The 15,490-nt window shown below is 32.1% G+C and overlaps 1 protein-coding gene across 1 annotated transcript; it reads left to right on the top strand.

The window, feature by feature from the left end:
• Nucleotides 1-6,248: 6,248 nt before the first annotated feature.
• LOC149167475 (uncharacterized) lies at nucleotides 6,249-9,198 on the top strand. Its single transcript, XM_089433004.1, has one exon. It carries the CDS (start codon nucleotides 7,158-7,160, stop codon nucleotides 8,625-8,627), a length of 1,470 nt encoding a protein of 489 aa, XP_089289130.1. The 5' UTR covers nucleotides 6,249-7,157; the 3' UTR covers nucleotides 8,628-9,198.
• Nucleotides 9,199-15,490: the final 6,292 nt, after the last annotated feature.

Genomic DNA, 15,490 nt, shown 5'->3' with positions numbered 1-15,490 from the left:
CTTGGTGTCTATAATGTAAATTTCTCTGTGTGTGTGTGTGTATAAACAGTTCCAACCATAATATAAAATATATACTAATAAAATAAATCAACATAAATTCATCTTAACTACAGTATTTTAAGGGCCAAGAAATTTACATTTGATTTATTTCTTTTATCATTATTGATGATTAATAAAATAAAGTTAAGATGGAGCTATGTTGATATTTATCATCACCTATATTTGTGATAGTACACCACCTTGACAATAATGTAAGCATTTGAATATTCATTCACAATTAGAAAGTTTAGATTATCACTAACCCTTATTTATGTGTTAAAAAGAGAATTATATTCTTGGTTTTAAACTTGATCCAACATGGCTTCTATTACCAAAAAAAAGAATATTTTTGAAACATTGTACAATTTGCCAATTCAATGTCCTTTGGATATTACTTAAAGTGTTATCAAGATAGATATGTATATAATTAGAATATTGGGTTCTCTTTGACAGTCACTATCATTTCTATCCAAATGCAGAAAGCTTTTCATTCTTGAATTCAACTTTGAATGGGATAAAGCATAGGTGGTCACACATAGTTATTGGTCTATGGACAAAACCAACCTCTTCATGATCCATGGAATTTGGGTTTTAACTCCCATATGAAATCTTCCATAGGGTTTAAATTTTATAATCTATCCATGAGATAATGGGATTCTCAATATCTACAAGCCATTCACGATATGACATATGAGCTTATTACCTTTATTGTAGACAAGTCTAATGTTTTTTTCTAATACTTGTACTCAATAATGTATTTATATTGAGCTAAGTAAAGGCCGCCTTACAAATTTTGTTAGGAAAGAAAAATCAAAGATAAATGCAATTTTTAGGCAAAAAAAAATTTCATTTTAACACACAGTTTGTTTTTGATCATGTACATGTCGCAATATTGTATTTGAAAGAAAATTTTCTAAACACCAAAAGTAAAATTGGGAAACTTGGAAATATTCAATGATGAATTACCATTGCGTTAATCTAAAAAAGAGCATACAAAATCCGAAACTTGAAGCATTAATAAATTTTCATATCATTTACCTAGCCCCATAGGGATGCAACATCAAAACTACCAATAAAATCACAACTCTAGAGTTGACTTCTCTCCCACTATCTTCACTGTAAGAATAATCTTTTAGGAAGAGATAAAGTAGATATGGATTGAATTATTTTGTTTAGAATAAAGATTTGAGCTCATTGGCTTTGACAAACATGACAAGCTAATTGTTGATGACAAAATATTCAATTCTCTCTAATCAAGGACCTAGGTAGACAAAAGTAAGAAGAAAGTGAGATAAAGGGATGGAATTGAAGGAGTATGGCCTTTAACCTATAGTAAACATAAATTCCTAACCAAATGATGTAAAAATAGAAAGCTTATTTTTAGAAAATGTACAACAATTAAAATGGTACATGACTTAATGAATTATAGTTATTTATACATAAGGAAAGGAATCACAAATTATTACAAATTCCCAAAACTAAAGATTTAAAACCAACTTTTAAATAATAAGTGTATATATAAGTTTTAGTTTAATGATATAGTTTATAAAATTTTATTTTAAAAGGCAAAAAAAATAGAATTAAAAAAATATCTAAAGAAGTAAATCGAGTAAACACAACACTAAAATACTTTAAATCACTAGGAAGATAAAGTTATTGAGTATAATAGATTAGCTTAGATAATAAAAAAAATAATATAAGAGTAGGCTTGTGAGAGAACAAGGTGAATACAAATTTAAAAGTAAATAAAAAAAATAATATAAGAGTAGGCTTGTGAGAGAACAAGGTGAATACAAATTTAAAAGTAAAAAGGAAGGAAAAATAAAAGTATTTGAAGTTGTAAAAAATGATGAATATTATTAAAAAATTAAAATTAAAATTAACAAATTAAATTTAAAAAATAAAAAAATAAATTAAAGAGAAAAATAATAATAGTTAAAATGATTTTTCCTTTAAATATAATAATATTTTACATTATTAAATAAATAAAAATAATATTAATAATCATTTAATTTACTCACTTCCTCCACTATTATTGGAAGCGAGGTTGACAAAGATGCACATTTGACTTGAAAACAAATTGGGCATTTTTAAAAAAGTGTGAATGACTTGATTAGGTTGAGATCATGTTGTTCATAAAGAGGAATTAAATTCCAAAAGAAAGGCCATAGCCCATCATCTCAAGGAGATCCATGTTTCATGAAGTTCTGTGTGAGTCATGATGGAGATGAGTGATAGACATCCCTAAATGCTTTTTGTGGAGACAACATGCCATGCATGATTTGGTCTGTACTCAATTGCCAGTCACATTTCAAAAGGAAATCATAAAGTAAATCCACTCCAATGCCTTATATTTTAAGGCTTGTCATTGAGTTTGAAAGGATGTATGGAGGAATTTTATTTTGTTAATAAGTTTTCTTTTCTAATTAGTAAGTCGGTGGGCTTTTGTTAAGATAGTGGTGCAACTTTCTACTATTAGGTACCTCTAGTGTGATGTAAGGAAAGGACTTCTATTAGGAGTTCTGGTGAAATGATTTTGAAAACATTCTACGCAGAGTCAAAAGTCGTTTTTTCCCTCATGCTTTCAATCACACCCACACCCTTCTCGCCTAGTCAAATTCCAACTCTTACCGCAACCATCAAGACAGTGGCAAATTCGAGGACACTGGATCCCAATGCCCCTCCCCTGTCAGGTCCCTCCAACGAAATTCAAACCACAACTGCAATGTAAGACGTTATCAGGAATCTTTACCTTTATTAGAAACCAAACCTTCATAATACAAAATGTCATATAATATAATATAATATTATTATGATTAAAAATTTTGACAAGTTTAATTTCCATCCAATTCTCACCACGGTAACTCAATATTCTTTGTCCTTATATTCTATAATAGAGATATAAGTAAAATTACACGTATTTATTTGAAAACCAAAAGAATGTTTAAAGTTTGACCAAATATTTCATATAATTTTATTTATATTCAAGTATAAATATGTTAAATATAATAAGATTTAAAAATAATTAAAATTTTAATATAATATTAAAATATTTAAAAATGAAAAATCATTACTTTTAACAAAGCAATTTTATTGTTCGAAATATCTAATAGTATTTAAAAATAATTAAAATTTTAGTATATTATTAAAATATTTAAAAATAAAAAATCATTACTTTTAAGAAAGCATTTTTATTGTTCGAAATATCTAATAAATAAGAGCATATATAGATTCTTAAAAATTGATAGATGATATTAAATTATAAATTATTTATTTCAATTTTTTTGGGTTAAAAATTGTTCTTTAAAGTGTAAGAAGTCAAATAAAGATTTACATTTTTGAAAAATAAAATAATGACCACAATGTTGTAGTAGACCTATTTTATTTGAAGTTTTTGTAGACGTTTTTAAGTGAGATATATTTAGATCTTTTAAAGTTCATCTAGTTTTTATACAAGTTTTTAAGTGTGACATTTTTTTAGGTCTTCTAAATCTAATTTAGAAAAGTTTAAGTCTTTGTATTTTCAAAATATATATTTCAATGAGTGTTTTTGTCAAAAATGATTCAAATGATATATTTGAGTTGTTAAATTTATATAAATTTAGTGTCCCCAAGGTTTTTTTAAGAAATCTGAATATGTTTATGCATTCAAAAATACATTTCAAATAAAAAAGTGATAATCTCACCTAAAGTTATATAGTTAAATGCCATTCAAATAAGAAAACACATAAACATTTAAACTTCATGAATTTATTATAATCATACCACTTATTTCTTAAGTAAATAATCTAAAAATTGAATTTATAAAAAATCTTTCTAAAAAATCATTGGTAAATTCCTTGCATTAATATGCAAAAGTAATTCACCTTAACCATACCAATTTTTTAAAAATTTACATCCCAAAGTACAACCACTTTCAAATCCATTTTTCCTTTTATAAAAACAGGTAAATATCTTAATATTACTAATCTTTTCATATACAAATTAAATGATATACAAATAAAATTTTAGTTTTTTTAAAATTATATACTAACATAATCTTAATATTTTCAACAAATTATTAAATGATATATTGATAAAATATAAATATATAATTATGTAATAAACAATGTCAAATAAAAATTAACGCAATTTAAAAAAATAATATACTAAAGATTCATCATCTAAATGAAAAAAGCACTCTAGACATAAACAAAAAAGCATCTCATGATGAGAGAATCTAACTCTTCAATAATGTTCATCTTTAATCATGAAAACATTGAATAATTTATAAAGATTTAATTATAATAAATATATAAATTATTAATAAAATAAATTAATATAAATTTAATGTTATTTTTCTTTTTAATAAATCAATAATTATATTTTTTATTACATGATATTTAACCAAATTTAAATCAAAATAAAATTATCTTAATATAATATAATTAAATTATGATTAATTTATAATTCAAATTAAATTAGGATAGATTTATTTTAAAATAACAATATAAAAGTTACATAATAACAATAATATTAGTATATTAGTATATTCAGTTAAGTTGAGAATCTAACTCTTCAATAATGTTCATCTTTAATCATGAAAACATTGAATAATTTATAAAGATTTAATTATAATAAATATATAAATTATTAATAAAATAAATTAATATAAATTTAATGTTATTTTTCTTTTTAATAAATCAATAATTATATTGGTTATTACATGATATTTAACTAAATTTAAATCAAAATAAAATTATCTTAATATAATATAATTAAATTATGGTTAATTTATAATTCAAATTAAATTAGGGTAGATTTATTTTAAAATAACAATATAAAAGTTACATAATAACAATAATATTAGTATATTCAGTTAAGTTGTGAAAGCTGATAAGCATTTCGTGGGGTTGAGTGAACCACAAAATATTGAATGACGTAAGAAACACAAATAATATAAAATAGTGACAAAAAAAATAATCAAACATTTCATTTTTCACTAATCTAATAAATGACTATGAACCACTCATATAATAAATTTATAATTATATTAAATAAATATGAAAATATAATTATGAATCTAGATATTCAAAGAACTCTATATATAAGAAAGATAACCAAAATATGTCAACATTTTGGATTTTTCACTAATCTAATAAATGACTATGAATCATTCATATAATAAATTTATAATTACATTAAATAAATATGAAAACATAATTATGAATTTAGATATTCAAAAAACTCTATATATAAGAAAGATAATGAAAATATGTCAACATTTTGGATTTATGATTATAATATAAAATTTTTGATTGAATGAGCTTTTGGGTAGTTCAATTGACAATCAAAATAATATAAAATCTGGAAAATCCAAAATTCAAATCAACCTGTTTGTGACTTGGTTTAAAGACCACCTGTTTTAACTAAAAAAACTAAATTCTATAATACAATTTTGTTAAAATATATTTTTAACTCTAATAAAATTTAGAAGTTACAAATTTAACCTCCTCAACATTTATATTTTTATAATAAAATTTAACCACCTCTAAAGCCCATACTGCAATTCGATTTAGAATGTAAACATTTAACTATAAAATTTTCATTAAAGAAAAATGATTTCCATACATTTCATACTTGCGATTTTATCGCACAACCAAATTTCCTTTCAAAATGGCTGGTTTTGCCTATCGTTAGCGTTTTATACTACGTCTATAGGAAATTATTAGAAGGTTAAGTATAATAATAATAAAAAAAACATATGCCTATTCCGAGTTTCCAAGAGGCAGCAGCTTTTATCTGGCGATCTATGACACTAGGGTGGCAGTTAGTTTCAGTTTTCTTGAAGTGATTAAGAATGAACAGTAGACCGTAACCATTAGTGCACTGAAGCGATCCAGAAAATTTCTTTAATTATTCAATCCACAGGATGGAGGAACGTATATTATTATTATTATTGCATTATTATTATTTTTATTTCTGAAATGGAGTAGATGGACAGCAGGGGTCGTTAATGCTTGCCAGAGGAGAACTGTTGCAGGTGCAAGCTGGTCCAAGAGGTGCTTGCTTAAAGAAAAAGAGGACGAAATGGTGGTGAAAAGAAGCAGCCAAAGGCGGGGCAATGATTTTGGTGAGGGCCCGCTTGTGCCCCCACTAATTATGTTAGAGCAGGACAGGAGTCCCACCAGTGGGTGTGCTCAGGGGGTGAGGAGAGGAGAGGAGGAGGCTGAGCTCTATTTAATTTGTGGGGGAGATAGGGTTTTTAACAGTCCCCCAGTGATCAGAAGAAGAAATGAGTTGTGGATTGGTAACACTAATACTGTGTGTGATCCATGGATCATAAAGATCACCGCACGTGGAGACCTGCTGGTGGGTCTGACAGAAAGGACGAAGGGTAAGGTCGACAGTACTGAACTAGGGACGGGACGGGACTACTCCTCCATCGTCATCATCATCGCATCGCAGCGCTACAACTGGGCGTTTAAGGGAGGGAAAGGTAAAAGCCAAAGGCAAGGTAATAACAACCCACATGACCGCAACTCTCAGAGTTCACAGCAGCAACAACAACAAAAAATCATGCTGATCTGCTCGCTCGCTCGCGCGCCCGCCCTATAAGATTTCTTGAACGTGTTATTTGTGGGTGTCTTATCATGTTTGGTTCACTGCAAAACTCCTGCCCCTTCACCAGAGTCGAAGAAGCTTCACAAGCGTGCGCTTCTCGGGTTTACTTTTTGTTTGGAGAAAACCCAAAAATCGGTGAGGCCGAGATCTGAATTAGGTATTTCAATTTTCCTTTGCATTAAGGTAAGATTGCTGAAACTCTGAGAAGGGGGCAATATTGTTAGACACTTGTGAAATCTATTTGCGTTTTGGTTCTGAAAATGAACCATATTAGAGAGTTCCAAAGTTCGACCAGCAAATATTGATTATAAGAAGTTTTATAGATTTTTTGTTAAGAGACTCAAGTGATTTCCAAAAGTTCGATCAGGAAATATTGATTATGTGATCAATCCCAAAGTCAAGCTTCATAGAATTTTTGTTAACGTTATTGGGATTGAATTCCAAGGGATCCTGGGACTGGATGTCGAGGATCTGGGCATCTGTCGGGAATCTAGAGGAATTGGGGTCGTCATAGCATGGAATCTCATGTAGAGAATGGGAGAACCAAGTTTAATTTAGAGACCGGGATGCAACCCTTGCAGCTCCTTTCGTATGATCAAGAAGAGCAAAGGATGGTGGGATATAATGTTCAGAATACTGCGGGTAACAGGCAGAATCAAGATGATCATGGTCGTTCGGGTTTGGGTTCTTCTGGGTATTTGCAGGCGCAGGCGGCTTTGGCAGCTTCATCGCAGGTGGATTCTTCTTTGGCTATGTCAGCCGCCAAGTTGTATAGTAACTCTGAGAGTACTGCAATTATTATCCCCAAGTCACATGAGCAGCAGAAGACCGGTGGTGGTGGCGGTGGTGGTGTTGCTGTTACCGAAGACGCTGCGAAGAAACCGCTGGCGAAGCGCTCGTCGACAAAAGATCGGCACACGAAAGTGGACGGGCGCGGGCGGAGAATCCGGATGCCGGCGACCTGCGCGGCGAGAGTTTTTCAGCTGACACGAGAGCTGGGGCATAAATCGGACGGAGAAACGATCGAATGGTTGCTGCAGCAGGCGGAGCCGGCGGTTATTGCTGCGACGGGGACGGGGACAATTCCGGCGAATATTGCTTCTCTCAATATCTCGACCAGGAGCTCGAGCTCCAGCATCTCGGCCCCCTTGAAACCGCCCTATTTTCATTCTGGTTCGCTGAATCTGAACGCGAATTTGGCTGCCAGGTTGGACCAGCAGATTCGGAGCAGGAACGAGTGGGAGCGGGTACAGGAGGAGAGGTCGGGGATGAATACTGGATTAGGTATTGGGCATCATCATCATACTGATACCAGTGGGCTGACACAGGCATTGATTCATGAGCAGAACTTGATAAATGACAGAGCTGAGATTAATGACCTAATGAATTCTGATTGTGGGAATTCAAGGAAAAGGTTGAGGGAAGAACAACAACAACAGCAGTACAAGAACATGCAACCCATGTGGGCAGTGACCCCTGCAACTGGGTTATCTAGTAGTGGACAAAATATGCCTGGGACCTTCTGGATGTTGCCCCCTACCCCAGGTGTTATGGGTCATGCTGGTCCAGGTTCTGATCCCATTTGGACTTTCCCAGCTTCTTCTGGTGGAGCCATGTATAGGACCTCTATGTCTAGTGGGCTTCACTTCATGCCTAGGCCTATTAATCTCAATTCAAGCAGTACAAGCATGGGCCATGTTCAGTTTGGTTCTATGTTAATGCAAGGCCCAGCAGGATCAGGATCAGGATCAGGAGGGGCAGGAGCAGGAGCAGGATCAGGGTCAGCTTCCCAACAGTTGCCACAAACTGGTCTTGGCTTAGGAGGTGGAGGAGGATCAAATGAAACACATTTGGGTATGCTGGCTGCTCTCAATGCAGCCTACAACAGCAGGAGCATGAATAATAATTCAGAACACCAATCCATGGGATCATCAGGCCATAACCATGCTGACAGTGGAGAAGACCGCCGAGATAACTCTCAATAGATACTTGTTTTCATGAAGGCTCTCTCAGATATTTGTCATATGGGATTCTTCCCTGCAGACATGAAACTTGGTTTACAAGGGTCAGGCAGAATTCAAACCAGCTGGAATATGTTTTACTTTTTCCTTTTCTTTTTTTCTCTACATATTGATCGATCTGCATTGGTCAAATGCTTTGCTTGCTTGCTACTGAGAGATCCAGTAGTAGTGATCACAACTCAGATGTGAATTTAGTTCAATTGTGTAAGGTTTTGAACAGGTCCTTTTGCTGACGATTTTTACCCACTGATTAGGGATCCAGATTTATTATTTATTGGCTTTAGATTCAGTGAATTAGCTGGGACTGCTGCTGCTGATAGAGATTTGTATAGGGAGATGTGGAATAGGGTAGAGCTGTATGTGTGCAGTGCTATAATTGTTTTTTTCTCTTGTGTTGAAAATAGAATGAATTCGGGACTGTATGTGAGGCTGTTGAGTTAGGGTACCAGGGGCATACATGATTCTCAGACTGGCTGACATGTACGTGATATATGTTATATGACCTGACCTGATCATATATGTATTTTTCTCTGTATTTAACTTGTTATTATGTCTAATTTTTGGGGAACGTTAATACCAGATAGATTTTTGAATGAATATAATGAAGTTGGATCTTATCATATGGTCTGGTAACAGAAAACCCTAATGCAAAATTTCAGCGTTTTTTCTATTTTGAAATTATGGAGGGAAAATTTGCACCAATGCAGGTGCCATACATCCAGCCTTTCATGTTTCAATAAAGAAATATTTGTTTTCTGATGGCAGATCGCCTGACTGATTCCTATGGAATAATTGTTTTCATATATAAGGCTGGAATTTGTTTTGAATGGTGGAATTCTAGCAAATACTGCACACTGAACACTAAAAAATTCATATAGGTGTCTTGTTTTTTTTTGTGATTACTTTACACATTTAGCGTGGGCATATTCCATCAATTTGTTCTTTGCTATATCATTTGTCAAGGCTGGCTTTCTGCAGGCCGAAGCTTTTGCCCATGTTAGTGATAATAGTTTACAATTTTTGGAAATAAAAAATGGTTTTGCAACTGGCCAATGGACAGGGCTTGTCACTTGAATATTCATCAATCATGCAATGCTTTCACTCTTAAGTGTGGCACAGAGCGGCATGGGGTTACTGGATTTGACTGCGTAATGGGCCACGTAATATGGTGTGATCCCATTGACAAAAAAAAATTGAGATCAGTATTTGTTATTAACATTAATAAAAATTAGTGTGATGAAATTAAAAAAAGAAGCTAAAGTCCCACTATCGTGGATCAGGCTGTCCAATGCAGCTGCCATATCTATTATTACCTCTGCGACATTTTGATTGGTGCTTGCAGTGTTTGTCGGATCTAGTGATGATGGCAGTCACTTTGGCGTTTATTCTACGCATCCCGGGTGTGCACTTTACGTAGAAACAAAGTGCTTTTGGTGCAACCTTGAATGAAGGCACCCGCCAGTAGCTCTGACCCACTTTCCGGATAACGAGCAGTGGAATTCGGGAGACACAGAGGGGACGCCATACAGGGAGGCCCGCCCCGGCAGTTAGATTTTACAGGACCGGTGGCCCATTCTGCGGCCTGCACAAATACGGGATTTTCTTCTCGGCTCTCACCCCAAACATCAGCAGCACGAGTTTTTTTTTTTTCTTTTAAGTCCAAAAAAACCTCTGCAAGTACCATTTCTTTTCATCATCAGTCCCGTAATTGTTCCAAAATCCATTCCTGAATTCAATATCAGTAGCAGGATATTGATAGGAAGATAAAACGCCATAAATGTGTAGAAGACAAGTTCACTGGTCTATATCATATTTTGCCATAACTGAGCTGAAAACAAGATCACTGGTCTATTCTCATTTTTTTGACAGCAACTTTTTAAATGAAGAGAACATTAGAGATGTTACCAATTGTATTTCGATATCTAATTACAGATGCTAGCCACCTAAGTGTCACTATGATTATACAATGCCTATTTCTACGTGAACTCAAACTTGATGCTACTGCATTCACACTAGATATTCCTTGCCTGCGGTATTGTAATACGGCAGATTACAAGTTACAACCATGAAAGGGGCCTGCAAGCACTGTTTACTCCTAGGATCAAGCTATGGTTATGGCATTGCCATGGATTGTTATTAAATCCACTGTTTACTAACAAGGATTTATGAGACAGCATGCACCCATATTTATCCTATTGTCTTAATGCAATATGGATTATCATGCTATCACGAGCCGGTTGCTAAGTGGGAATTACAATTATAATTATAATTATCATGATTTCCATAACTTGGAAACTACAACTATTATTTTATTATTTATATATTAAATTATCAACTCAGAAAAAGGTGAAGCGAAAGAATTGGAAAAATGGTATATATAATTACATTTATAGTAGGTAGGGTGTTTTATAATGGATGGTGGAGAAAAATGGTTATTTAGTCATTTATAAACATCATATTACATTAAATTAATATAGGCTTATTTCAATATAGATTTATCTTAATTTTGGATTTATTATGTGTGAAGAGGATCAAATCTTTTAAGTGCAAAATTTGAGAAAAAATTTACACCTTATGAGATTTCATTCTTCTCAAAACTTCATAGATGTAACATTAATATGAATCTAAACTAATTCTTAATAATATTATTTATATTTATATAAATTTCTCACACACACACACACACACACACACACACATATATATATATATATTTTTTTTGGTAGGTAAGTACTCACGGGGATTTGAATCAGTGACCTATCGCAAGGAGTGCCTTAACAGTGCACCCATTCACGGTCAAGTCAAAGCCTCATGGGCTATTATTCTTTTTAATTTGATTAAAACCCTATTAACAATTTTTTTTGACATGTTTTATATAATTTGTTAAATTTGAAAGGAATAACATTAATTATTTATAATATGAAGAATTATTTTAATTTATCAAGTAAAATAGACCTTACTTATACATTTTATTTATATTTTATATCTTTAGAAATATTTTTATTTTATTTATTAAATTTATATTAATCATTATTATTTTAATTTATTTTAATGTAATATCTATATTATGACTTTTCTATTAAAACAAGCATATATCCATCTTAACCACTAATCTATCAAGCATCGAGAGAGATTAAATCTCTCGAGGTGCAAACTTGTGCAAAACTTGTGGAAATGTTTTCACCTCGAGAGTTGTGATCCCTCTAGATTCGGGGTTAAGATGGATCTATACTAGTTTCCGTCATCCATGACCATACAAAATTTGTTGAACATCTAATTATTCTGATCATTTTAAATATGTTAAATATGTCTAATATTGATTTGGTCAAATTTAATTTTAATTTTTCTTAATTACCTCAGTTTGCTAAGATGAGAGAGATTATTAGTAACTTGAATAATGAAAAATGATGAAATAAAAATTTTGAATGCGAAGTGACAATGTAACAATGGTGAATAATAGAAAATGTGAATAATAATAATTTAGTCAATTACAAATAATCTTCATTATGGTCAATCTCAAACTGTTTTCTTCTATTGTTCTTATTTTTGCAAGTATCAGTTTTGTCATCTTTTCATATCAAGCATGAAAAGGGCACTTGAAATCATAGATCATTCAAATATTTAACTCAAGCTACTGTAGTAAACATCATACCTTGTCTCTCTTGCTCTCCAATATTAATAATAGTTTTCTCCAAAGTCAATCATTGTGACTTATGGAGTGTTAAACCCCAAATAATTTTCAGTGGTAGTTGTTTTCTATTACCTCATTTGAATGGAAAGTGATTAACAAAGTTGAATGATGGAAAATGAGAATAATAAGAAAGAATCCAATTACAAATAGTTTACAGTGTCAAGAAGCAAGTATTTCAGGTAAGTGAACATTTTATTTAGGATGAAAATTCATGTATTGTATTTACGGTTGAATTACCGTAACATAGAAGTCAATGCATGTCATCAATAAATTTTATGTGCTTACACTGAAATCAATGCAAAATATTAATCTAATTACTTTGAAATTAATGTACATCATACATATATTTGCATTAAACTAGAAATCAACATCTGCACTGAAATCAATGCATCTAGTGCAATCAATCAAATAGGATTAGAAATCAATATATACACTGAAACCAATGCATCCAGTGAAAGAAATCAAATAGAAGTACAAATCAACATCTACACTTAAATCAATGCATCCGCGAGCTATAAAATAGGATTAGAAATCGACATCTATAGTGAAAACAATGCATCTAGTGCAAGAAATCAAATAGGATATAAATCAACAATTACACTAATCAATACATCTATTTTACTGAAAAACCAAAATATTCATGAATTTCTAGATCTAACTTCTATGTCTGTATTTGTCTCTATGTGTCTTTTTTCTTCCCTATCTTTCCACCTTCCATTTCTGTGTCTATCTCCCTCTGTCTCTCCTTCTCTCTCCCCACTCTCTCTATCCCCCATCTCTCTCTCTCCACCTCTCCATCCCTCTTTCTCTCTTTTCTTCCCTCTCTCCCTCCGTCATCTATATCTATACCTCCCTCCATCTCTTATTATTTATCTCTCTATCTCACACCAGTAAGCACATGTCACTCTCTCTCTCTCTCCATATCTATCTCTCTTCCTCCCTTCCTCTATCCGCCTCTCTATTCTTCCCTCTCTCCCCCCTCCATCTATATCTCTATCTCCCCTTGTCTCTCCTCCTTTGTCTCTCCTTCTAACCCCAAAAACATACACTCTCTCTCTCCATATCTATCTATCTATCTCTATCTCCCTCCCTCTTCCTCTCCCTCTCTCTTTTTCCTTTCTCTATCTCTCTATTCCCCTTCTATCCCTCTCTTCCTCACTATCTCTCTGTCTCTCCCTTGTTAGTCCATCTCCCTCTCTACCTTTCTCTCTTTATGTCTTTCTTCTTCCCTCTCTCTTTCACCCCCTCCAACTCCATCTCTCTCTCTCTCTCTCAAGTCCTATCTCTCTTCCTTCATCTCTATCCCTTTCTCTCCCACCTCCCTCTATCTCTCTCCCCATCACAAACTCTCTCTCCACTCTCCAACTCTATCACTATCTCACTTCCTCTCTCCCCCCTTCATATTTGTCTCCCCCTCTCTCTCTCTCTTCCCTCGTCTTCTCTCTCCATCATTATGTCTTCATCTCTCCCTTCTCACTCCCTCTCTCTACACCACTATCTCTCAATGTCTTTTTTCTTCCCTCCCTCTCTTTCCCCCTCCAAATCCGTCTCTCTCTCCCTCCCTCTCTCCTTCTTTCTCCCCCCTCCTCTCTCTCTTCCTTTCTCTCCCTCGATCTCTTTCCCACCTCAGTCTCTCTCTCCCCCACTCTATTCCACCTCCATCTCACTCTCCTTTTGTCTCTTAAATCCAATCCCATTGTATTGTATTCAAGAAAGTATCTAAATTAAAAAAACATACTTGGTTGTAAAATATTAAACCTATATTTTGGATCCATCATGTCAAAGAGAATAGAATAATAAAAAACTTAAAAGAATCATGTACTATATTTTCTCGACCATTGTTAGTCACTTTTCTTTCTCTCTTTGCTTGGATCCTTGGTTAAGATGCATCTACCTCAGTTCTTTATAATATTATTCATATTATATAAATTTCACATATGTATATATAAAAGTATTCTAATTCTTAATTTTATTAAAAACTTGATTTAATCTCTTATCCGAGTTCTTTATAATATTATTTATATTATATAAATTTCACATATGTATATATAAAAGTATTCTAATTTTTAATTTTATTAAAACCTCGATTTAATCTCTATGGGAATATTTTTAGTAGTCATGAGGATGGAGGGACTGAGGCTTTAGATATACTCAAAAGAAATTATAACCTTTTTGCTTTTAGATTTAATTAAAAAATGTCATAAAATTAAATTAAATTAAAATATTTATAAAATATTTTGATTGTGAAATAAGTTATGGTTTTTGGGAATGTGGTATTGATTAGCCATGGTATTATAACAAAATAATTAAAATCTTAGATCCATAACATATAATCAAAAGCCTAGATGGCCCATGGTATTATGATTTTCTTTGATATAAAAACTTGTTTGTAATAAAATTAATAAAAACAAAATTAGAATATAAAAAATTATATTTTATTATTCTTATTCCTTTTCAAACCAATTTATTGCACTAAGAATGACCAAAGAGAACATGGAAGATTATGTTACTTTAATAATTTATTATTATTATTATTAATAGTTATAATATAGCCTACACTAAAAATGTTGACATACAATCTTTCTTACATTACATCTAACACGTACACATATACCCTATACTAGGCTATAGAGTGCCTCTTGATGCAATAATTGTTTGTAATTTTATTAATAAAGAAAAAAATATAATATAACAAATTCAATTAAATTGATTTAATCTTTTTATTACTTTTTACTTTTTATTATTTTTAAGTTGTTGTTATTATTATTATTATTATTTAATCTAACACTTTATTTTACTATCATTGCAACATCTCTCCATACTAGATTTTATAACACCACCATGATATGTAATAATCATATAAGAGGGAGGCAGATTGCCCACACCTAGTAGCTTGCATGGCATATCCATTACCACCATCCTAATTCTGACTAGGATTACATTTATGGTCTTAGATGCATTAATGCAAAAGGTGGGTTATCTATGGTCTTGTAGATCTCAAACTCTTCAAATCGAGCACACATTCATAGTTTTGTGTAGGTGAGTACACCACAATCATTTAAAGAAGTGAAGGGTAGATTGATGGATCATTCAACAAATAATATAGGTAGTTCTTGAAGGCTTTAAAATGTGGCAT

The sequence above is a fragment of the Pinus tabuliformis genome, chromosome 5_1, assembly GCF_031772625.1.
Source record: "Pinus tabuliformis cultivar Carrire ecotype Pingquan chromosome 5_1, CPIR1, whole genome shotgun sequence".
NCBI classification, from domain to species: domain Eukaryota; kingdom Viridiplantae; phylum Streptophyta; class Pinopsida; order Pinales; family Pinaceae; genus Pinus; species Pinus tabuliformis.
Note: the sequence above shows the minus strand (reverse complement) of the source record. Positions and strands in the feature narration are given on the sequence as shown.

Bases quoted from the DNA above. Each gene is read 5' to 3' on its own strand.
- LOC149167475 (XM_089433004.1), top strand. From the start codon at position 7,158: ATGGAATCTCATGTAGAGAATGGGAGAACCAAGTTTAATTTAGAGACC.